Genomic DNA, 26,275 nt, shown 5'->3' on the forward strand with positions numbered 1-26,275 from the left:
AGCTATTAACTCTCTCATCGCTGGATTGGAACAGTTTTGTGCGTTTCAGGTAGCGTATAGAAATGTCAAAAAATATATGTGAATAAAATACTTTTGAAAGGAACGAAGAAAGGATAAAAACAGCAGCAGCAGTAAAGAAGAAACCTCATTTTTGTTTGACGTTTGTCTTGGTTGTAGAGAATATGTAGTAGCCTCGAACACCATGAACGTGGTTCTTCCCCTGAGTCACCAGCAGGCAGAGCTGTCTTGCAGAAGGTTACTAGACAAGCAGGTCAATGAGAGATCCTTTTTAATAGATGTCTTTGCTTGTAATAGACCTCAGCATAAATTCGCATTATTTGATTTACTATTAATCCTTCTAAACCTTGATTCAGGAAATTGTACAGGGAGTTCATATAACAATATAGTTCAAACATAACATCCTATAACGTTCATAACGCTAATCTGTAGGCCTCGTCAACAGCAGGACCAGAGCCTGTCTAAGGAGAGCCTATCCACTCCCTATTAAGCCCCGTTGTACCGAATTTGGTTGCAGTTTCACCAGAGTTCCACTGGAGGCGATCGCCGGCATGAGGCAATGAGTGCTAAATGAATCCATGGAGTTAAACGGCAACATTTGTCTCTTTCGCCTGATTTTCGTTAAGAAATCATAGATTTGATTGTATTTTTTGCATGTTCAATATGAATTATATTTCGAAAGTTCAATTAACAGATTTATTTTTAAATTCTATATATTTTTTTATTTGTATTTAATATATATTGTAACTTTATTTTATATTAGATTGTATTATTATATTATATAGCTCTGCCAGTAGTTTATTTCATTTTGTTGTACATTTTCTACATTTTCTTTTTGTTCATTATGTTTAAATGTTCACTGTTTGCACCTGCCCACAAAAGTAAATTCCTTGTTTGTGACCACTTACTTGGCAATTAAACTAAATTCTGATTCTGATCAGATTCTGAACGAGTACTTATGTCCTTTTGATTTCTTACAGGGTGAGTCGTTTTTTCCCATAACACGCTGGCATTCTGCTAATGAATGCTGATTGGTTAGTGAAGGACTGACTACGACCAGAGCCATATAAAAAGAGCCTAACCCTAACCCTTTTTATATGGCTCTGACTACGACCAGAGATCCCGCTTGATAGCATCCGAAGCGGAACCACAATGTCAGAGCATTAGCAACATTAGCAACAATATTAGCAAGCCAAAACTCTTTCTAGCATGTGTATTGACAGGGAGAGCCTAATCTGTCAGCTGTGTTGTACATGCCGATAAAGAAAAAATGAATTGACCAGAGCTTGCCGTGAAGCAGTATCTCTGGTCGTACGATGTGTATGCATTTACATTTACATCACAGATGTTGGCCAGCACCTTCAGAAACTCCGTACCCTGGAGACAGGAACAGAACCTTTCTGTCTCAATCTCCCCCCCCCCCCCCCCCCCCTCCCCTCCACTGGAACGGAACCTTTCTTTCTCAATCTCACCCCCTCCACTGGAACGGAACCTTTCTTTCTCAATCTCACCCCCTCCCCCCTCCCCTCCCTCCACTGGAACGGAACCTTTCTGTCTCGCTCCCCCCCCCCCCCCCCCCTCCACTGGAACGGAACCTTTCTGTCTCACTCCCCCCCCCCTCCACTCTCTAACAGGTGAGACCTGCAGAAACCTGTAGATTTGTTACTTGTACTTGTTGTTATTACTTTAACGCATCAGACGTAACCCCATCCCCTATTACATTCGGTTGCTGAGGACACGCAAACCAGAATGTTGGAATGACGGAGCTATGTAGCACGCGGGAGCCTCCTGTCCAGTCGCGGACCCAGAGGGGTGGCCGGGGTGGCACTGGACCCCCCTTATATCAGACTGGCCACCCCAGGTGCCACCCCAAAATAGAATTTGCTATCCCTGGCAATTGGATGCTGATTGACGTTTAATTTATCTTGTTAAAAGAAGCGTTTCTTGCAACGCATTTTTTTCAATCGAGGATATTTCCACAGTTCACCAGTCAGTCACAAATTACTAGGCCAGCGTCTGATACAGCACCAGCAACGGAAGATGGTGAGGTTTAGCATTGGGGTTGAGACTTCCTGATGAAAGTTGAGTTGCTGGGCCGCAGAGCCATAAAAAAAGATGCATATTGGCAATTTGGTTCCATAACAGATTCAGATAAGAGAAATGTCTCTGTTTTTGTTTAGCACTTAGCAATACCTTGGCAGCTAACAGCGCAGTTGTCGTACTGTGGTGTAATTGATTCAATTACGTTTTTTTCATTTACATAGCACACTTTTAAAACAACAACAGTATCATTTAGCCATTTGAAATCTATTGTAATGAACTGACTGCTAGGTCAGAAAGGAACATTCATCCAGGCATAACATAAAGTTCCCGAATTGACGCTTATTAACCACACGGTACACAGGCACAGTAAGCCAAACAGCTGTTTTGCCCTAGCCCACGCTAAATAAAAGAAAGGTAGCACACAAAACAATAGTAACAGTCTCTTGTAAAACCCAGAAGTAACAGAAAGAACAGACGGTAACCTGGTCTTAACTTTGAATGCTCCATTCCCCCTGCACAACCCCCTTCCATGCCCCTTTGCCAACCACCAGGCTGCCCGGCATCCGATCATTCCTGGCATTCCCATGACTGGCAGACAGCAGGTTGATTGGCATGTCAGACTCCATAAACACTATTGGTGAACAACCAACTAACAGCCAAACATAGAGCCTAACACACGTCTTTCTGTGTGGGTCGCAACACTATTTTTGTACTTCAACTGCTAAGATTCCATGATGATATGCCTTATCACTCTATTAACGTTACAAAAGATTAACACAGCAGTCAGATAGCTACCCTGTTTGCTATTGTATAATGCCGGTTTTAAATTTCAGAGTAGGGCTAGCCATGAACTAATAACTTAAAGGCTGGTAGTTGATTGAAGATAATAATGGGGTTTAAGATTGAGATTGGACTCAAATGTGGGTAAATGGATGTGTAGCCCTACATATTATTTTTGCTTGGGGTTCACTTCAAACATTAAAAGAAAGGGTAAGATAGCAGACTTCTTCAAAAAGCTGAGCAAACAGGATCAGGTGGAAATAGACCCCAGTCCTTGCACCACCCCAAGACCTCAGAGCAGCTTCCTCCCTGAGGCTACAGGCACCAGCTCAGAGCATACTAGGCAGTCAGTCACATGCCAAGTTTAGCTTGTGTTTGTAGGCCACACGTAGCTTACACAAAGTTTTTTTCTTTTAAGCCTCACTTTAAAATGTTGGTTCTTGATTCATGAGTGTTCTTGTTTTGATGGCTGTGGCATTTTTTTGTGTGCATTTTTTGCACATTAATTTGAGCGCAAATACTGTTTTTGGAGCTTCCTGTAATATTTTTTTTGTTTTAATCAAAATAAGATGAACGGTAGGCCTCTCATTTAGAAATGATCTTTAGTTCTGTAATGTTTCCTTAGCCTACCTCAATTCTGACTTGTGTGCCGAGTCCGACAACTGGACTTCTGTGTGAGTGCTGCAGTGGCTATCTGGCAAGCTCAGAAGAGCGTGCTGACATGGAATTCTGCATGCATCGGCTTTTCCAAGTGTTGATTTGGATACTGCTTTTATTTTTCCCGGGATTATCAATCTAAATTAATGCACTGACTAATAAAGTAAATTGTTAAAACTCAAACTTTAGATTTGACTGGGGCACAGCAGATTTATAAAGAGGCAGGTGCACCAGTAAAAAGGGTCTAACGACGCCCATGGTGTGTAAGAAAGAAATGAGTTGCAATTCAGATGTAGAGACACAGTCTATTCATAGTAAATGTAAAATTTGAAAAGTAACTCTAGTGGACCATACTAGGCCACACTGAAGAACTCAGGCTTAAGTGAATTTGAATTTGTATTTCTCATCAGCAATCATGAATGATTTACACTGCTTAGATGCCAGGCTAAGGTTACACACATTTTCAGTCATGGTCTGTGGACCCCCTGAAGTAGCCCTGGCCACCCCTTGGCCACACCATATTTAAAAGTCTGGTTCCGCCACTGCGCCTGTCCACACTGCAACTTGACAGCGACGGTATCACCGCTTTTACCGAAATTGTTTGAAGGGAAGTCTTGTTTGTCGGTGACGGAAAGGGGGGGGACCACGTGTCTACGTAATGGAAAGCCAATCTTTCGGTTCGACTCCTCCTCCCCCTCCTCGCCCACCCATCTTCAGCGCAGGGACAGACTATACGGGACCACGCGCGCACGTTTCTACAGGGTACGGTCTACTTTTCAGAGAAGGACAGTGAGCTTCTTTTCATTAACAAGGTGAGGACACCTCAGACACACTAGCGGAGCTGCGCGGATAAATATGGATAATTGAGAAGACTGGGTTTAATCTGAATCTTAAACACCTTTTAAAGAAACAGAAAGAAAGGAACTGATCTGTGCTGAGATTTGCATCAATGCAGTTATACGGAACCGGCAAACGGTTTTCGGGATTGGCTTTTATGCGCTGTTTTGTGGGAGCCTCGGCTACAATTTTTCGATTAGAGATGCCACATCTACCGGCTTGTTAACGGACAGACCAAATCGACTCGCAACCTTTTCCAAGTACCAAGCGAACTAATATGCGATGTTTTTTTGTCCAGAAACCCCATGCGTTTCGCCGTGTTCACGCTAGCACCGCATGCCTGTCTGCTGCACCGCTCCCCCCGTGCGGCAGATGCGATCTAAAGAGTGTTTTTGGGCTTCTGACGCGCCGGCCAGGCGGCAGCAGTACCAGCAGCGCTAAAGAGCAGCACGCGGAGATAACCGCAACCGTTGCCTTCATCCTGAGGTACAACGACGCGTTTCTGCAGCTACGCGCCAGCGCAGAAAAAGAACCGGCGATTCTCCTGCTCTGTTCTATGGTGCAGCTAGTCGGGCCGAGTCACCGAACTGAGCCGAACGACACCGGGCTGTTATGCAAGCGGGGGGCGCGAGTCCCCATGCGGGTGTCTAGGCTGCTGGAGCGCTCCTCCACCAAATCCATGAGGTTTCTTTGGAACATTTTCAGCAAAGGATCGCATATGCTGCAGTGTCTTTGTGGCAAGAGTCTCAAGACAACCAAGAACCCAACTGGTGAGTAAGTAGAAAGAGAGAGAAAAAGAGACCCCCTTTGTGTGAGTGTGTAAGTGTGTTTTGCGCGCACGCGCGGCTGTTGATGTGTGTGTGTGTCACCTGCTAGACTGCTCTCCTAGGTTCCAGGTTATGGTTGCTGGTGTGTTGGATCTGCAATCGCAGTTGTGCAGTAACTGATCGCAAGGGGAGGGGAGGAGAGGAGGAAAGGGAGGGGAAGAGAATAAGTTATTCGTGTAGACCTCGCTATTGCAGCTGTAGCCTGTGTGTGTGTCTGAATGAGTGTGTGTAAGAAAGCGAGAAAAAGAGAGAGAGGTACTGCAAAAAAATCGCATTAATAAAAGCCACAAAACCTGTAGGCTACAATGTGCTTTGCATGCATCCCTTCATGAAACTTTTTAGAGCCCTTGTTCGGCACGTGTTCAGAAGTAAGATTGTTTATTGGGTATTTCCCCTTTCGCGTCCCGGCCCATAGCTCCACTCTGTGTTGGCTTGCTCTGGCTTGTATCACTGCACCACTTCTGCAACCTTCCCTCCGTCTGGCCCAGAGATGGAGGCTCACACTACAGAGACAAGGGGCCCCTCTGGCGTCTGCTGCCTCGGTACCGAGGCTTGGTTACCATGCCGCCATAAGTCTCAACTCAATGAAAGTAGGAGGCAAGCAACTGAGGCACTGTTTGATGTCATGGGGTTAGGGTTGTCATGATTTAGATTCTGTTTTGTGGAGGAATGCAGGAAGAGAATACTCAAGACCGGAACCTCAGACCATGAAGGTTAATATTCTTACAAAGATTTAACTGGCAGATTGTTGTTTTTATACCATCATTATTTGAAGTGTGCTGGACGCATAGAGGGTGGGACTGTTACTGTGTAGCCAGACTGTCTCATAGTTACCATGTCGCCAGACTGACTCATAGTTACCATGTTACCAGGCTGTCTCATAGTTACCATGTTGCCAGACTGGCTCATAGTTACCATGTTGCCAGACTGACTCATAGTAACCATGTCACCAGACTGTCTCATAGTTACCATGTCGCCAGACTGACTCCTAGTTACCCTGTCGCCAGACTGTTTCAAAGTTACCATGTCACCAGACTGACTCATAGTTACCATGTCGCCAGACTGACTCATAGTTACCATGCCGCCAGACTGACTCATAGTTACCATGTCGCCAGACTGGCTCATAGTTACCATGTCGCCAGACTGACTCATAGTTACCATGTCGCCAGACTGTCTCATAGTTACCATGTCGCCAGACTGACTCCTAGTTACCCTGTCGCCAGACTGTTTCATAGTTACCATGTCACCAGACTGACTCATAGTTACCATGTCGCCAGACTGACTCATAGTTACCATGTCGCCAGACTGACTCATAGTTACCAAGTAACCAGACTGACTCATAGTTACTTCACGCGCTACACAGGGCGTCACACGGGGCACACTATGCCCAACTCTTCCAGTCAACTTCCTCCAGTCATTCCAGAGATTGTTTCATCCTCATCATTTCAGAGAAAAAGAGAGAGACCAGAGGAAGAAAGAGCGATATAGAAAGAAAGAGACTAGACTGACTTAAAGAGACAAGACTGAGAGAGAAAGAGACTAGACTGGGAAAGGGAGAGACCAGAAGAAGAGATTGGAGGGAGAGAGAGAAACCAGAGGAAGAGAGAAAAGGATAGAGGGTTAACATGTGAACGTGAAACAGGGATAGGACACAGGCCTTTAGAAGACTGACTACAGACTGTTTACAACAAGTATTGCCTGGACAGGCCATATTAAATGTTTAACACATACTCAGTTGATTGAATGTACTATTGACCGGTGTTGTATGACATAAGGGGAACATCCAGGTTAGCTCTTTCCACCAAACCACATACAAACAGGTTTATTTAACAATTTATGATTGGTATTCATTTTAGCATTCATCCAAAGTAAGCCTAACCCTGTATAAGACCTATTTGACCTCTTTACCTGCAGACAGCTGGGGAGATATTGGTGTTGTGTTTTTATTAGATGAATATCCACCTCATTGGCATACAGGTTCAATAAACACGATCAATTTGAAAGCCACTACTGGGAGGGTTAACTATGTAGGACAGATATCTACTTCTCTGAATGCATTTGTGTTTTGCCCTAACCCACAACACACACAGTGTTGACCTAACCCACAACACACAGTGTTGCCCTAACCCACAACACACACAGTGTGATTGTGTTGGGAGATGCATGTTCAACACAGTAAAACCCTCAGCTGTAAAACATGGACCTTAATAGAGGAGGAGGGTTAACCCTAAACCTAGAGAGAGGAGCAGCGTTAACCGTAACCCTAGAGAGAAGAGGAAGAAGACCAAGAGATTTGCTGACTTTAATGTTCAGCTTTTCCCTCAGAATCCATTAATGGAAGTCCTATGGGAGGAATAATGAGGGTGATGTATGCTTAGATATGTGTGTGTGTGTATGTGTAAAACATTTTGTATATGCTTCTGTGTGTGCATGTGGGGCATGTATGTGTGTGTGTCCGGGGACTGGTGGTGTGTGTGTCAGGATGTGTGACTGTGTTCATACATGAGTTACACAATAAGAAATCAATAGTGGTTAGTGGTCAGTCCCCCCCCCCCCCACCCCATTCTCTCTCTCTCTATTTCCCTCTCTGTGTTTGCCTAGTCAGGATCCTCTCACCCAACTCTCCCTCCTTTCTCCTCTCCCTCCCCTCTCTCCCCTCTCCCTCTATCTCCTCTTTCCCCTCCTCTCTACCTCCTCCTTTCTCCTCTGCTTTGTCTCTCCCACATATATGTGGGAGAGACAAAGTGTGGTCCGTTCTGCTGAGTTCATCATCGGCAGGAAGCTCCCAGCCGTACAGGACACCTACCACACACGTTGCCTAAGGAAAGCCGGCAGGATTCTAAGAGACTGTTCCCACCCATCCTTCAGTCTCTTTACCCCGTTGCCTTCTGGCAGGCGTTACCGCAGCATCCGGTCGCGCACACGCAGACTGGACAACAGTTTCTACCCAAGGGTCATCAGGCTTCTCAATGGACACTGATATGGACATTTTGTACTGCACAGTAGTCACTTATACACTGTCACTTTCAGCTACTGGTTGCTCTTCAGTAACATTGCACTACTGTACCTCACTGTACCTCGCCACCAGGCTCCTGTTTGGTCATTGACACAGTCACTGATCTGCAAATTTGCACTATTGCACTGTACTCCACTTAGGTTAGATAGGTTATAGGGTTGAAACAGGTTTTTTGAGCATTAGGGTTAGTATAGCGTACAATTTATTGTTATCTGTAATTTAGGAAGTTTTAGTGTTAGGGTTAGTATAGTCGTTTATTTATTGCTATCTGTATATTTAGGAAGTTCACTTATCTAAGCTCAGCATAGATGTAAATTTGTTCCGTGTACTTATATGTTATGTTATGTCAGGTGCTTGCGTTGTCTTGTCTTAAGAATTTCAGTGCCCAGTCTGACCTTGTGTTGTTCTGTGCATCTGACAAATAAAAGACTTGGACTATATTGTGTTTGTGTCTCCCTCCTTATATTTAGGTTCACTGTCTGCACACGTTCATGACGGATGTCAGACAATCTCTTCAAACTATTTTTGTTGAGCAACTGCTGGCCTCGTTCTGGGACTCACAGGATCCTGTTCCCCAAACGTGAACCTGCCAGGGGTAGAAGTGAAGGGAATATAATGATGATATCCAGAGCAGACAGAGCTGTACTGTTGGCTGTCGTGTGGGAGTGGAGCTTCCTCAGTTCCTTGGTGCTTCTGACGGGAAGGCTGATGCCACTCAGCAACGTTTCATCATCTGGAAAATTATTTCCCACATTAGAACTTGCTGATCCCTTCCCCTTCATTCATACAGTGGGAACCAGACCAAAGACAAAATACAACACTACTTATTATTACTTTATGTGTCATCTATCATAGAGGCATGACCCAGAAAAAGGCTTTCAACCTTCCATTCCTCACATGCACACTCACACTTATACACACGCATGCATACATACATACATACATACATACATACATACATACATACATACATACATACATACATACATACATACATACACTCCCCTACCTTCCCTCATCCTTCCTTCTCTCACCCACATCCCAGTATGGTGTGTATGTTTTATTTACACCCTGATGTCTGGCAGCTATTCCTAGCTCTCCTCTCCTTCATGCAGGTAAAGGCCCCCAATTTCCAATAACACGGAGGAAAACCAGCTAAACAAGATAGTGGCGATAGAGGTAGATGGTATATGGGTGAGATAAATGGGGGAGGTAGATGGGGGAGACAGATGGGGTGACATAGTTACAAGACAGTAGATGGTTTTATCTCCATAGTGGAAGGACAGGTATATGGTCCAGTATTCTCCATCCCCTTGTGATTTGATGTGTGTAATGCAGTTATGCGTATGTGTGAATGTGTGAGGTACCCTAGGGTCTGCTCTGAGGAGGGTGGGGTGTGAAAGGTGAGGTCTCTCTCTTTGCCTCTCTGTGTTTCTCTGTCGTATATATGTGTTTGAAGTGAAGGTAGATTAACTGTAGTCATTCACTTGTAGCAGCTGTCTGTAATAAATGAGTGGATACACTGAGATGCTGAGCAGGTTTACCTGTCTCACAGACCGTGCTTCACACAAATTCATAGAAACACTGTAACCATAGAAACACTTTTACCAGAGGAATGTTATAAACTGGTGTTGAGAGGAGACTGGTGTTGAGGGCAGACTGGAGACTGGTGTTGAGGGGAGACTGTAGACTGGTGTTTAGAGGAGACTGGAGACTGGTGTTGAGGGGAGACTGGAGACTGGTGTTGAGGGCAGACTGGTGTTGAGGGCAGAGTGGAGACTGGTGTTGAGGGCAGACTGGTGTTAAGGGCAGACTGGTGTTGAGGGGAGACTGGTGTTGAGGGGAGACTGGACACTGGTGTTGAGAGGAGACTGGTGTTGAGGGGAGACTGGTGTTGAGTGGAGACTGGAGACTGGTGTTGAGGGGAGACTGGTGTTGAGGGGAGACTGGTGTTGAGGGGAGACTGGTGTTGAGTGGAGACTGGTGTTGAGAGGAGACTGGTGTTGAGTGGAGACTGGTGTTGAGGGGAGACTGGAGACTGGTGTTGAGAGGAGACTGGTGTTGAGGGGAGACTGGTGTTGAAAGGAGACTGGTGTTGAGAGGAGACTGGAGACTGGTGTTGAGAGGAGACTGGTGTTGAGGGGAGACTGGTGTTGAGTGGAGACTGGAGACTGGTGTTGAAAGGAGACTGGTGTTGAGGGGAGACTGGTGTTGACTGGAGACTGGTGATGAGGGGAGACTGGTGTTGAGGGGAGACTGGTGTTGAGAGGAGACTGGTGTTGAGGGGAGACTGGTGTTGAGTGGAGACTGGAGACTGGTGTTGAAAGGAGACTGGTGTTGAGGGGAGACTGGTGTTGAAAGGAGACTGGTGTTGAGAGGAGACTGGTGTTGAGTGGAGACTGGAGACTGGTGTTGAAAGGAGACTGGTGTTGAGTGGAGACTGGTGTTGAGAGGAGACTGGTGTTGAGGGGAGACTGGTGTTGAGTGGAGACTGGAGACTGGTGTTGAAAGGAGACTGGTGTTGAGTGGAGACTGGTGTTGAAAGGAGACTGGTGTTGAGTGGAGACTGGTGTTGAAAGGAGACTGGTGTTGAGGGCAGACTGGTGTTGAGGGGAGACTGGTGTTGAGGGGAGACTGGAGACTAGTGTTACATTTATGCATTTAGCAGACGCTTTCATCCAAAGCGACTTCCAAAACAGAGCTTTAATAAGTGCATAGGTCACTGATCATAACAACGAGATAGTCCCAAACATTGCGGGTAGCCAAAACATGAAGCATACATTGTGAAAACTAAATAAGTCCCAAGGGGAAGAACCATAAGAGCATGTAGTTGAACAAGGTACAACTAAACAATTTAACAACATGAACCTAAAAAAGTGCAAGGGGGTACCTGTGGAAAAAGCAAGCAACAAAAATATATTACACAGCAAGTACAATAGTTTTAAGTCAGTTACAACTAACCAACAAGAGCAACAAGTCTCTCAAGAGACATTGTGATCCTGGAGGAAACATCAGGTCCAGCCAATCATTCCTAAGTGCCGTTGTACTCCTGGAACAAGTGTGTCTTGAGCCTTCTCTTGAAGGTGGAGAGACAGTCAGTGTCCCTGATGGAGGTGGGGAGTTGGTTCCACCACTGGGGGGCCAGACAGGAGAAGAGCTTGTGTTGGGACCGGGCAGCCTTGAGCGGTGGGACCACCAGACGGCTGTCAGAAGAAGACCGTAGGTGGCATGGGGGTGGGGGTGTAAGGCTGGAGCATAGACTTGATGTAGTCTGGTGCAGTCCCGTTCACGGCTCGGAAGGTCAGTACCAGGGTCTTGAATCTGATACGGGCCGTGATGGGAAGCCAGTGGAGAGAGATGAGGAGCGGGGTAACATGGGAGCGTCTGGGTAGATCAGGGGTGGGGAACCTTTTTTCTGCCAAGGGCCATTTGGATATTTCTAAAATCATTTGGGGGCCATACAGAATTATCAACTTAAAAATGTGCCTGCTATATTTGGTCAAACATTTAATTAACTCACCCCTAATGTGATGGCTGGAACTGCTTATCTTTGGTGAGGTTTGTGATGTTAGCTGGCACAGATGCAGCCTGCTTTGACTAGGGGTGCATTAAACATTTCTGGGGGGTAGGGGCAGACAGGACAGGATGTGAACAGAGAGAGGAGTGGAGCAGATAGGACAGGATGTAAACAGAGAGAGGAGTGGAGCAGATAGGACAGGATGTGAACAGAGAGAGGAGTGGAGCGGATAGGACAGGATGTGAACAGAGAGAGGAGTGGAGCGGATAGGACAGGATGTGAACAGAGAGAGGAGTGGAGCGGACAGGACAGGATGTGAACAGAGAGTGGAGCGGACAGGACAGGATGTGAACAGAGAGAGGAGTGGAGCGGACAGGACAGGATGTAAACAGAGAGAGGAGTGGAGCAGACAGGACAGGATGTGAACAGAGAGAGGAGTGGAGCGGACAGGATGTGAACAGAGAGAGGAGTGGAGCGGATAGGACAGGATGTGAACAGAGAGAGGAGTGGAGCGGACAGGACAGGATGTGAACAGAGAGTGGAGCGGACAGGACAGGATGTGAACAGAGAGAGGAGTGGAGCGGACAGGACAGGATGTGAACAGAGAGAGGTGTGGAGCGGATAGGACAGGATGTGAACAGAGAGAGGAGTGGAGCAGATAGGACAGGATGTGAACAGAGAGAGGAGTGGAGCGGATAGGACAGGATGTGAACAGAGAGAGGAGTGGAGCGGACAGGACAGGATGTAAACAGAGAGAGGAGTGGAGCAGACAGGACAGGATGTGAACAGAGAGAGGAGTGGAGCGGACAGGATGTGAACAGAGAGAGGAGTGGAGCAGATAGGACAGGATGTGAACAGAGAGAGGAGTGGAGCGGATAGGACAGGATGTGAACAGAGAGAGGAGTGGAGCGGACAGGACAGGATGTGAACAGAGAGTGGAGCGGACAGGACAGGATGTGAACAGAGAGAGGAGTGGAGCGGACAGGACAGGATGTGAACAGAGAGAGGAGTGGAGCGGACAGGACAGGATGTGAACAGAGAGAGGAGTGGAGCAGATAGGACAGGATGTGAACAGAGAGAGGAGTGGAGCGGATAGGACAGGATGTGAACAGAGAGAGGAGTGGAGCAGATAGGACAGGATGTGAACAGAGAGAGGAGTGGAGTGGATAGGACAGGATGTGAACAGAGAGAGGAGTGGAGCAGATAGGACAGGATGTGAACAGAGAGAGGAGTGGAGTGGACAGGACAGGATGTGAACAGAGAGAGGAGTGGAGCAGACAGGACAGGATGTGAACAGAGAGAGGAGTGGAGCGGATAGGACAGGATGTGAACAGAGAGAGGAGTGGAGCGGACAGGACAGGATGTGAACAGAGAGTGGAGCGGACAGGACAGGACAGGATGTGAACAGAGAGAGGAGTGGAGCGGACAGGACAGGATGTAAACAGAGAGAGGAGTGGAGCAGACAGGACAGGATGTGAACAGAGAGAGGAGTGGAGCGGACAGGATGTGAACAGAGAGAGGAGTGGAGCAGATAGGACAGGATGTGAACAGAGAGAGGAGTGGAGCGGATAGGACAGGATGTGAACAGAGAGAGGAGTGGAGCGGACAGGACAGGATGTGAACAGAGAGTGGAGCGGACAGGACAGGATGTGAACAGAGAGAGGAGTGGAGCGGACAGGACAGGATGTGAACAGAGAGAGGAGTGGAGCGGACAGGACAGGATGTGAACAGAGAGAGGAGTGGAGCAGATAGGACAGGATGTGAACAGAGAGAGGAGTGGAGCGGATAGGACAGGATGTGAACAGAGAGAGGAGTGGAGCAGATAGGACAGGATGTGAACAGAGAGAGGAGTGGAGTGGATAGGACAGGATGTGAACAGAGAGAGGAGTGGAGTGGACAGGACAGGATGTGAACAGAGAGAGGAGTGGAGCAGACAGGACAGGATGTGAACAGAGAGAGGAGTGGAGCGGATAGGACAGGATGTGAACAGAGAGAGGAGTGGAGCAGATAGGACAGGATGTGAACAGAGAGAGGAGTGGAGCAGATAGGACAGGATGTGAACAGAGAGAGGAGTGGAGTGGACAGGACAGGATGTGAACAGAGAGAGGAGTGGAGCAGACAGGACAGGATGTGAACAGAGAGAGGAGTGGAGCGGATAGGACAGGATGTGAACAGAGAGAGGAGTGGAGCAGATAGGACAGGATGTGAACAGAGAGAGGAGTGGAGCGGACAGGACAGGATGTGAACAGAGAGAGGAGTGGAGCGGACAGGACAGGATGTGAACAGAGAGAGGAGTGGAGCGGACAGGACAGGATATGAACAGAGAGTGGAGCGGACAGGACAGGATGTGAACAGAGAGTGGAGCGGACAGGACAGGATGTGAACAGAGAGAGGAGTGGAGCGGACAGGACAGGATGTGAACAGAGAGAGGAGTGGAGCGGAGAGGAGAAGAGGCAGAGATGGTTATTTCTGGTCTGTTGATAGTGAGAGGGAAGCAGGCTGCTTCTGATCTGAAAGCATACATGGCCTGGTGGCAATACAACACTTCTGGTGAACAAACTCATCCAGCTGTTACTGTGACCTGTGAGAGGTGTGACCTGTGACTAAAGGAACTGCGACTGTGGTCTCTGCTGGATACAGTGTCATCCAGTGGAAGCTTCTGGTACTGTAGCTGTAGTGTGTTTGTAAATGTCTGTGTACGTGGGGTGTGTATGTGGGGTGCACTTGACAGAGCCCAGCTCACAGAACATTGAACACTCTGCCGCCTCCAAGTGGACAAAGATATACATGATTGTTTACTTCTGCAGCTTCTTTTTCCGTCATCTGACAACTTTGACTGGTTCCTCCCTAACCCTAACCTCTACCGTTCTGGACCATGGCCGGGTCCTCTACCGTACTGGACCGTAACAAATGTTCCACATACTGATGTGACAGAGGTTAGTTTTTCCTGTGTTAAGCATAGTTGTGTTTTCTCTCTCTCTCATGCTCTCTTTTTTTTCTCTGTCTCTCTCACTCTCTAACACGGTGGCCGGGTTATTTCTGCCAATAAGACATTTATAAAAAAAATAGCCTCAAGGTGCTACTAGCCTACGAGCCTTGGGGACCACACATAAGCCGGAAAAAAAAAAAAAAAAATCAACTGTAGTGTCCATCAGCCTACTTTTATCTTTCTGGTGAATCAACGCTTATTCGAGCAATTTTCAAACCGCAAATGTAGCCGCCGAACGGACCGGGCTTCGTGAAAGCGGTGCTGAGCAACCCCTGCCACCAGAGACTGCTTCGGTCTTGCATTTATCTTCCCATTGATAAGCTCATCAATATAAACCTAACATTGATAAACTCATTAATATAAACCTAACATTGATAAGCTCATCAATATAAACCTAACATTGATAAGCTCATCAATATAAACCTAACATTAATAAACTCATCAATATAAACCTAACATTGATAAGCTCATCAATATAAACCTAACATTGATAAGCTCATCAATATAAACCTAACATTGATAAACTCATCAATATAAACCTAACATTAATAAACTCATCAATATAAACCTAACATTGATAAACTCATCAATATAAACCTAACATTGATAAGCTCATCAATATAAACCTAACATTGATAAACTCATCAATATAAACCTAACATTGATAAACTCATCAATATAAACCTAACATTGATAAACTCATCAATATAAACCTAACATTGATAAGCTCATCAATATAAACCTAACATTGATAAACTCATCAATATAAACCCAACATTGATGAACTCATCAATATAAACCTAACATTGATAAGCTCATCAATATAAACCTAACATTGATAAACTCATCAATATAAACCTAACATTGATAAGCTCATCAATATAAACCTAACATTGATAAACTCATCAATATAAACCTAACATTGATAAGCTCATCAATATAAACCTAACATTGATAAGCTCATCAATATAAACCTAACATTGATAAGCTCATCAATATAAACCTAACATTGATAAGCTCATCAATATAAACCTAACATTGATAAACCCATCAATATAAACCTAACATTGATGAACTCATCAATATAAACCTAACATTGATAAGCTCATCAATATAAACCTAACATTGATAAACTCATCAATATAAACCTAACATTGATAAGCTCATCAATATAAACCTAACATTGATAAGCTCATCAATATAAACCTAACATTGATAAGCTCATCAATATAAACCTAACATTGATAAGCTCATCAATATAAACCTAACATTGATAAACTCATCAATATAAACCTAACATTGATGAACTCATCAATATAAACCTAACATTGATAAGCTCATCAATATAAACCTAACATTGATAAACTCATCAATATAAACCTAACATTGATAAGCTCATCAATATAAACCTAACATTGATAAACTCATCAATATAAACCTAACATTGATAAGCTCATCAATATAAACCTAACATTGATAAGCTCATCAATATAAACCTAACATTGATAAGCTCATCAATATAAACCTAACATTGATAAACTCATCAATATAAACCTAACATTGATAAACTCATCAATATAAACCTAACATTGATAAGCTCATCAATATAAACCTAACATTGATAAGCTCATCAATATAAACCTAACATTGATAAACTCATCAATATAAACCTAACATTGATAAGCTCATCAATATAAATCTAACATTGATAAGCTCATCAATATAAACCTAACATTGATAAGCTCATCAATATAAACCTAACATTGATAAACTCATCAATATAAACCTAACATTGATAAACTCATCAACATAAACCTAACATTGATAAGCTCATCAATATAAACCTAACATTGATAAGCTCATCAATATAAACCTAACATTGATAAGCTCATCAATATAAACCTAACATTGATAAGCTCATCAATATAAACCTAACATTGATAAGCTCATCAATATAAACCTAACATTGATAAGCTCATCAATATAAACCTAACATTGATAAACTCATCAATATAAACCTAACATTGATAAACTCATCAATATAAACCTAACATTGATAAACTCATCAATATAAACCTAACATTGATAAGCTCATCAATATAAACCTAACATTGATAAGCTCATCAATATAAACCTAACATTGATAAACTCATCAATATAAACCTAACATTGATAAACTCATCAATATAAACCTAACATTGATAAGCTCATCAATATAAATCTAACATTGATAAGCTCATCAATATAAACCCTAAACATTAACCCTGTAAACTCTCTCCGGTTACCCGCAGGAAGTGTTTCACGGGCAGGTCAGCTTGTGCGAGAAAAAAGCCGAACATTGCCGCTAACCTGTAGCGCACGGAACTGTGAAGCCCTGCAGTCTTCATGTCAGGGAAACCAAATCTACACTTGTAGCCCTGCTGGGGCGGTCCTACTCGGGTTTTCCATAATAAAGACGTTAAGAGTAAGCTACTGGGCTTAACTCAGCAATTCGCGTTTAGCGTCAACCCTTCTCCAGGGTAGGCTACTTGAGGTTGGCTGATCATCGAACTGCCCAGATGCAAATGATGTTTTAGAAACTGTGTTCTGTTTTGGTGAAGCGCAGAACTGGGCAACATCTGAAAGAAAGATACGAGATCTTCGGCGGGGAGTTTTTTGGAGCGTGAATGAAGAGAACGTTACCACACCATCTTAAATGCCCAAAGTTAATTCTTTTTTTTTCTTCTGAATTATGTACCTTTGTCTCAAAGCCCGTTTGCTGGTGTAGGCGCTGCATTATCTGCTTGTAGAGACCGGGAAATGTTATGGACTTGGTAAATCTGTGCGCGCGGGCACCGCGTAGACCCCCCTCCGCCCCACCTCTTCCCTCTCTCTCTCTGAATCTTTGAGCGAGCCCCACCCGATAGTGCCCTGCCTGGCGCACGTCCTTCACCAGGCGTAATCACGTTAGAACAGCACAGTTTGATTTTGAGAGTGCGCCTGAGACAGTCGTGGAGCGCATGGTTTGAACTGGCGTGTCCAGGGTGGTCCGCGGTAGCTCCTCGTGGTGTGGGATGCGTCGCCGACCGAGGACAGATAATAATGGGAGGATGAACAATTGCCAACGGGTATAGATTTAGGAGAACACAGAACGCTTGTATCATTTCTTTCCTGCTCCTATTTTCCAGGAGTGTGATTTCAAACATCCGTCACAGTGAACTGATCAATCATGACATGGCAAGAACGGACAGCAAACATGTTAACAGTTTTGAAAACGCTCGTTTCTGACAAGAGGCACGCAGTGACATTTTGAAGTTATTTTACTAGAACGGTATGCGTGAAGCAGATTGCTTTTTATTGCTGAATGTTCAAATGACTTCTTCAAAAATATGATATGTGGACTTTATTGTGTTGTGTCGATATATTTATTACTGATGGGTAGTCCAAACATAGGAATTGTCGACACAATTATGGGTCTGTAGGCAAGGACTGAACAACGCGCGTTTGTGTTGTCTGTGCTCCGTGCCCACGGGGAAACGGAGGACAGACTCCTTTTTCCGTTTGTTTCGGTTGAAACATGGCAGCGGCTATCGCCAGCGGTTTGATCCGACAGAAGAGACAGGCACGGGAGCAACACATCCACCGGCCCCAGACTCACAGACGAAGAAAAAGCCCCAGCAAGAATAAAGGTCTTTGTAACGGGAATCTTGTCGACATCTTCTCCAAAGTGAGAATCTTCGGTCTGAAGAAGAGGAGGCTACGGAGACAAGGTGTGGACAGAGGTAGAGCGCGGGAGGCGCGTGGACATGCACAAACACAGACGGTAGCGATGTCATTACGCACGGGCATTGAGAGTTGCTAGGCATACATGTCTGCTCCAGTGGAGCAGTTTACTAAAACATCTTGGCTTTTATTTTATAGCCTATATACTATTATTGTATATGTTAAGTATGCATAACATATATTATTATTACATTTTAACACATAGTATTACACATCTAAAATAACACATATAATATTAATATCTATATTGCCTACATAACAAATATATGTATTTAACCAATGTATTAGTGCAAGCAAGCTTTGGAGGCAGTGGCCTATCTCGTGCGCTGTTGCATTCTCGGTGTTTTGTTATGTCTTGCCGGTCAAGATAAGGCTCCAGTTACACATCTCAAGATTAATAAAACTGTCAATGATTACCATCTTCTCTATTTTGCACGAATATGTTAATTTACAAGTAGTGGAAAATAAGTGAGCCTTAAAACTAGTTAATTTTCAAAATCACATTTAAATATATCTGAAATAAGGTTATCTGTTGGGTTATCAACTAGAGCCACCAGCTGACCAATATATTGCCTACATAGACAACGAATATTTGTTGTCGAAGAGGAGTCTTAAATATTTGCATAAAGGTGTGTGTTACATTAAAATTGCCTTTTGTAAGAATGAAGTGTAGCTGGAACAGCAGCAGCGAGGGTCTGTTGCTCCTCAGAGGGGGGACAGCCATTTTGTTGCTGCCAGTAACATCAATCTGTACAACCTGTGGCTGGATGGAGATGGTGAATAACACAAATACACACACACAGACACACATTCCATACACACACACAGACACACACACACAGACACACACATGAACACTCACAGTTACCTGTGATGTATGGCTTCTCTAATTGGAATGTGTGTGAATACAAAAGGAGAGAAAGAGAGGTGATGGCTTTGTTAAGGGACAGATCTCTGCACTCTTTCATTTGTTTTTGACAATGAAGATTCCCTTTGATTACTGAAAGCAGTGATGCTTCTCTCCTTTTCCCCATCTAGCCCAGTTCTGTCCATCATCTTCCCTTCCTCTCTCCCAACTACTTATTCTCTCTATCCTCCCTCCCTTCCTGGCCTTTCACCAACACATGCTTCCAGGTGTGAAATGTGGTGTGAGGTGTGATTGCAGATGTTCTATCAGGAAGCTTGATGTGATATCCAAATACAGATTCTTCTGTTTGAAGGGGCGATGGGAATTTATCTGTTATCTCAGGAACTAATATCACTGTTTCTTCACTAATTAGTGATCAAACTGGAGGGTTGTCTGCTCTGACTGGAGGGCTGTCTCTACTGTCTCTGCTGTCTCTACTGTCTCTGCTGTCTCTACTGTCTCTACTGTCTCTGCTGTCTCTACTGTCTCTGCTGTCTCTACTGTCTCTACTGTCTCTGCTGTCTCTACTGTCTCTGCTCTCTCTGCTGTCTCTGCTGTTTCTACTGTCTCTGCTGTCTCTACTGTCTCTACTGTCTCTGCTGTCTCTACTGTCTCTACTGTCTCTGCTCTCTCTGCTGTCTCTACTGTCTCTACTGTCTCTGCTGTCTCTACTGTCTCTACTGTCTCTGCTCTCTCTGCTGTCTCTACTGTCTCTGCTCTCTCTGCTGTCTCTGCTGTCTCTACTGTCTCTGCTGTCTCTACTCATCTCTACTGTCTCTACTGTCTCTGCTGTCTCTACTCATCTCTACTCATCACAATGATGTTTGGCATGGTCCTAGGTTATAAAACCCTCTAAAATCCGCTGGTTCTCAGGATCATGGAGGGGCTTCACCAAGACTAAGAACAACAAATACTGATCTAAATATTAGACAAATTTGTCTAACAAAATTTGTTTTATTGATTGATTGAAAGTCAGTGGGGTGAGTTCGGAGTGTCTGGGATGAGAGGGGGTGTTGTCAGGGGATACCCGCTCTCTGGAAGGAAAATTAGACACTGGAATCCTCAGACTGTCTCCATGACAACCCCCTGGATAAGGGAATCCTGGAGTAGTTTCCCTAGTAACAGACAGAATGTGGGAATATCACTTGATGGGAATATTGCCCTGGTAACCCTGAGGCTGAAAATGTAGGGAAAATATTCCAGTTGAGACAGAATAACTTCAACTTGTCATTCTGAAAAATGTCAGTTATGGACAACAGAATATGAGATAATGATTTGAGCGTGTTGTGTTCCTACAGCCCTTCTTGGTTTAGATGGAGAGGTGTGTCTGCTGAATGACGGGGGACGTGACAGGGTCAACTGCATGGGAACTCTCTCTCTCCTTCTCTCTCCCTCTCTCCTCCTGTCTGTCTGTAGCTCTCTCTCTCCCTCACTCTCTCTCCCTCTTTCTCTTTCTCCCTCTTTCTCTCTCTCCCTCTTTCTCTCTCTCCCTCTCTCTCTCCTCCTGTCTGTCTGTAGCTTTCTCCCTCACTCTCTCTCCCTCTTTCTCTCTCTCTCTGCCTCTCTCTCTCCCACTCTCTCTTTGTTTCTCCTTCCCCTTATTGGTCTCCCTCCCTTTCTCCCTGTTTCTCCTTAGGCTCTCTTTTTTTTTTCTAAAAGCACCTCACCTTTCTTCCTCTCTCCTTTCTTTTTTAAGTGTGTCAGTGTAATCTTGTTCTCCAGACTCTGCTGTAGAGCTGAGTGTGAGGGTAAGAGTGAGAGCATGAAGGGTTAGGGTTAGGCTTAGAGTGAGAGCGTGAAGGGTTAGGGTAAGTGTAAGAGTGAGAGCATGAAGGGTTAGGGTTAGGTTTAGAGTGAGAGCATGAAGGGTTGGGGTTAGGCTTAGAGTGAGAGCGGGAAGGCTTAGGCTTAGAGTGAGAGCGTGAAAGGTTAGGCTTAGAGTGAGAGCGTGAAGGGTTAGGGTTAGAGTGAGAGCGTGAAGGGTTAGGCTTAGAGTGAGAGCGTGAAGGGTTAGGCTTAGAGTGAGAGCGTGAAGGGTTAGGGTTAGGCTTAGAGTGAGAGCATGAAGGGTTAGGCTTAGAGTGAGAGCGTGAAGGGTTAGGCTTAGAGTGAGAGCGTGAAGGGTTAGGGTTAGATTGAGAGCGTGAAGGGTTAGGGTTAGGCTTAGAGTGAGAGCGTGAAGGGTTAGAGTGAGAGCGTGAAGGGTTAGGCTTAGAGTGAGAGCGTGCAGGGTTAGGGTTAGAGTGAGAGCGTGAAGGGTTAGGCTTAGAGTGAGAGCGTGAAGGGTTAGAGTGAGAGCGTGAAGGGTTAGGCTTAGAGTGAGAGCGTAAAGGGTTAGGGTTAGGCTTAGAGTTGAACAGGGCTATAGATACTGTCTAGCTGCTGTAGATCTATAAATCAGTTGAACAGGGCTATAGATACTGTCTAGCTGCTGTAGATCTATAAATCAGTTGAACAGGGCTATAGATACTGTCTACCTGCTGTAGATCTATAAATCAGTTGAACAGGGCTATATATACTGTCTAGCTGCTGTAGATCTATAAATCAGTTGAACAGGGCTATAGATACTGTCTACCTGCTGTAGATCTATAAATCGGTTGAACAGGGCTATAGATACTGTCTAGCTGCTGTAGATCTATAAATCAGTTGAACAGGGCTATAGATACTGTCTAGCTGCTGTAGATCTATAGCATCTGGAGGATGTTAATCAACACCACCAGCTAGTGGGGAAAGCCTTGTTACTAGACACACTGGAGTGTGTGAGTGTGTGATTGTGTAGCTATGGTAACCCTTGCTAGAATTAGAGATTACATGATGGTGGAAATGATGACAGTGTGTCACCATAGTAACAAGCCCTGCCCATACCTGCCCAAACAGCTTACTTATGCCCTTTGAGGATGTGTGTGTGGATTGAAAGATAACTAGCTAGCCTTCTAATAACACACAAACACGTGTGCATGTATGGTTGAGGTAACACTGGCCTTGTCTCAGATCTGCAGCTGAAGGGGATTGTGACCAGGCTGTACTGCAGGCAGGGATTCTACCTGCAGATGAACCCAGACGGACACATGGATGGGACCAAAGATGACGCTACAAACTCTTGTGAGGACAAATACATCTACACACACATCTGCAGACACCCACATCACTCCCTTCACCGTCCTTTAGTACAACAAGACAATCAAATTGTTGAGGCATGCTGTTAGTGTTCAGAATGACACAGATCTGACTAGAGGAAATGTGGTATTTGTGATTCAACACACACGCCTTTACACACACACACACACACACACACACACACACACACACACACACACACTGTGCCTGTTATTTGTCTGACTGTGTGTGTTTGTACGTGCGTGTGCTAATGTGTGTGTATTCGTGTATATGTGTGTGTTGGTGTGCGTTGGTTGGTGTGCGTTGGTGTGTGTGTGTTGATGTGTGTTCCAGCTCTCTTCAACCTCATCCCTGTGGGGCTTCGTGTGGTGGCTATCCAGTCAGTGCAGACGGCGCTGTATATCGCCATGAATGCAGAGGGACTTCTCTACTCATCTGTGAGTCACATATATACGCATCAAATGCTTTTATTCAAAGTGACATACAGAGAGGAATTCAAACCTGAAACTTATTACGTAATGTAGGAAGAAAAAGGTAACCAAGTACTAATGCGCCTCCACTTCTTTTAAGAAGAAAAAATCATAATATATTAAACAGGTTGCTTTGCCTGGCCATAAGCACATGGCACTACTTAAAGAGTGCTAATTCTGAGTTCAAATACACAGTTACAGATCAAATCTATCTTTTTACCTTGTCAAACTCTACTGCTTGTGTATTTTAAGTGGTCTGGTCTTGACCCAGTCTCGCCCTACCTTGATCTGGTCTTGGCCCAGTCTCGACCCCTCAAAGTCTTGGTCATGACTCGGTTTAGGTGGTCTTGACTACAACACTGGAGATAAAGTAGAGAGAGGAGATATAGAGAGGAGATAGACAGAGGATGGGGGGAGAGGATGAAGGGAGAGGACTTATCTCATGTTTGTTTTTCAATAGACCATTCTTATGATCATGTGTATTTGACCATACAAGATGGTTACTGGGTTCAGATAGAGGAGAGCGTGCATTATGCATATGAAGCAGAGGTGTCGGGGCCACACCCAGAGGACCGTGTGTACAGCCCCTGCTGCAGAGAAGCAGACGGAGGGAGAAAGGGGAGGGGGTAAATTAATTATTCCAGACTTTGACAGATCACATCAGCCAGAAGAAAGAAAGTTCAAGTGGTTGAGCTCCCTTTTTTTAATTTTTCCCCAAATATCTCTTTCTCCTTTGGAGATGACAGGCAGAAAATAGCTGGCTAAGCTCATTATGATCGTCATGCTTGTTATTTTATGCTTGTAATACTGCAGAGAGGAGAGGTGGAGGGGTGGAGGAAGGAGTGGACGGGTGGAGGGAGGGGTGGAGGGGGGGTGGAGGTGTGGAAGGGGGGCGGAGGGAGGGGGGTGGTGGAGGGAGGAGTGGACGGAGGAGTGGAGGGAGGAGTGGAGGGAGCAGTGGAGGGAAGAATGGAGGGAGCAGTGGAGTGGAGGGTGGAGTGGAGGAGTGGAGGGTGGAGTGGAGGAGTGGAAGAGAGGATAGGGCAGGATGGGGGTCAGTGTTTTTATACCTTCACTTTTTTTAAATATATAATTTACCTTGCCTTTTACTTTAAGAATTTTCTCCAATTGGAATGAATCTTCCTGGCATAGCACCATATTGTATAGCTTTGTTTAGCGTACCACCAAACTGTATAGATCCACCTAGCATACCACCATACTGTATAGATCCACCTAGCGTAGCACCATACTGTATAGATCCACCTAGCGCACCACCACACTGTATAGATCCACCTAGCGTACCACCACACTGTATAGATCCACCTAGCGTACCACCACACTGTATAGATCCACCTAGCGTACCACCACACTGTATAGATCCACCTAGCATACCACCACACTGTATAGATCTACCTAGCGTAGCAGCATACCTTATGTAAATAATGGATGGTACTACTACAGAACAATCCACTACGTGTCACACATCTCAGAGTGTATGTTACTCATCACAGAACCGGGTGTGTGTATGTGTGTGTGTTTGTGTGTGTATTTGTGTGTGTTAGAACAAGCAGATTCTTCTCTTCTGATCAGGTCCTCTGAACAGAGGTGTGAAGAGATATTGTGTGTTACCAGGCAGGCTGGATAGGAGTGTGTGGATAGGAGAGTGTGTGTGTGCGTCTGAGTGTGTGTGTAAGTAAGTATCCATGCGTCTGTGTGCGGGAGCTGTCAGATTGATGTGCGTGTGAGAGCAGGCTGCCAGGATAGAACAACTTCACCTGGAGAGACAGAGCCAGTGCTGTTAGGACAAGAGAAACAGGCTGGTGGTCCCTCCTCCTTCCTAGCTCAGGAGTTAGAACAAGAGGCCTGTGTAATTGGAGGTTAAAACAGAAGCACACATATCACTGTCCACACAAATGTTACTAACAACACAAATATCACCTTCAACACAAATATTACACGCTGTATGTCACATATAGAAATAATTGTTTCACAGCAAACCAACCCACCAAAGTCAAAATAAAGAACAAGCAGAGAAATCAGTGAATCAATCAAAACAGTTGATGATGTATGATTCCCCTCTCAGCCATCCAGCTCTCTGCTCTAAGCACTCAATCACCCCCAGCCTCACTCAGGCCTGGTTACCACTCCTACATCATTTCCATGGCAACAGCGAACAGCAATGCAATACACACACACACACAGGTGAGAGAGTGTCTCTCGGCAACGAACCCAGACAGTGACGGACCCAGACGAGCACAGCTGCTCAGAATGACAATATCCCAGGATATCTGGGTGACTGACTGGCTGACTGACTGGCTGGCTGACTGGTTGGATGGCTGATTGGATGGCTGACTGGATGGCTGCCTGGCTGGCTGACTGGGTGACTGACTGACTGACTGGCTGTTCTAAATGTTTGTTCTGTTAGTGTTCTATTAACTGCTGTCTATCATCCTCTCTCTCCCTCTTTCTCACTCTGTCATTCCCTCTCTTCTGCCTGTGTAGGAGCTGTTTACCCCAGAGTGTAAGTTTAAGGAGTCTGTGTTTGAAAACTACTATGTGATCTACTCGTCCATGCTGTACAGACAGCAGGAGTCTGGCCGGGCCTGGTTCCTGGGGCTCAACAAGGAGGGCCAGCCCATGAAAGGCAACCGTGTGAAGAAGACCAAACCAGCCGCACACTTCCTGCCCAAACCTATAGAAGGTAACACCAGCATGTATGGACACACGCATGTACGCGCACACATGCACTTACGCACACACCCCGAATCAGAATTGCAATCAATCAACATTAAGGATTACATTTTAAACAAGTTTAAACAAGTCTAACTATACTATACAAAAGGTGCAAGTATAAACCTCACGACACATGTGCATGCACACATGCAGCACAGATTGATAACTATATCCAGACACATACTCACTGTTCCATATTACATTTTAAGACGTTAACACACACACCCCTAACCCCCCTGTGTCTCTCTGCAGTGGCAATGTACCGGGAACCTTCACTGCATGACGTCGCTAAAGCCCCGCCCAGACCTGCTGTGGCCCCACCCAGTAAAAGCTCCACCAGCGAACCAGTGGTCATGAACGGGGGCAAGCCAGTCAACAAGCCTGACAAGGAGACATAACCCCTCCTCCTCCTCTCCCCCCGGCATGACAAGACCTGAGACTCCACCCACTACACCCAAACTCTCCTTCTGATTGGTCAACAATAGGCCAAGTCGAGGAGGTGGTGGGGAGAAGGAGAGGAAGGAAGGGGAGTAGGAGGGGAGGTGGGGAGGAGGGGAGGTGGGGAGGAGGGGAGTGGAGAAAGGAAAGGTCAACGAGGAGAA

At 45.2% G+C, this 26,275-nt stretch overlaps 1 protein-coding gene across 2 annotated transcripts; it reads left to right on the forward strand.

The window, feature by feature from the left end:
- The first annotated feature begins 4,233 nt into the window (after window positions 1-4,233).
- LOC124474967 (fibroblast growth factor 14-like) lies at window positions 4,234-26,223 on the forward strand. 2 transcript variants are annotated; one of them, XM_047031445.1, is made up of 5 exons: window positions 4,234-5,105; window positions 22,345-22,455; window positions 22,804-22,907; window positions 25,443-25,641; window positions 25,926-26,223. In XM_047031445.1, the coding sequence occupies exons 1-5, from the start codon at window positions 4,613-4,615 to the stop codon at window positions 26,069-26,071; spliced, it is 1,053 nt and encodes a 350-aa protein (XP_046887401.1). In that variant the 5' UTR covers window positions 4,234-4,612; the 3' UTR covers window positions 26,072-26,223. The 2 variants fall into 2 exon arrangements, with proteins under 2 accessions (XP_046887401.1, XP_046887403.1); XM_047031447.1 differs by lacking the exon at window positions 4,234-5,105 and adding an exon at window positions 18,231-18,433.
- Window positions 26,224-26,275: the final 52 nt, after the last annotated feature.

Source organism: Hypomesus transpacificus, chromosome 12, assembly GCF_021917145.1.
Source record: "Hypomesus transpacificus isolate Combined female chromosome 12, fHypTra1, whole genome shotgun sequence".
NCBI lineage: Eukaryota > Metazoa > Chordata > Actinopteri > Osmeriformes > Osmeridae > Hypomesus > Hypomesus transpacificus.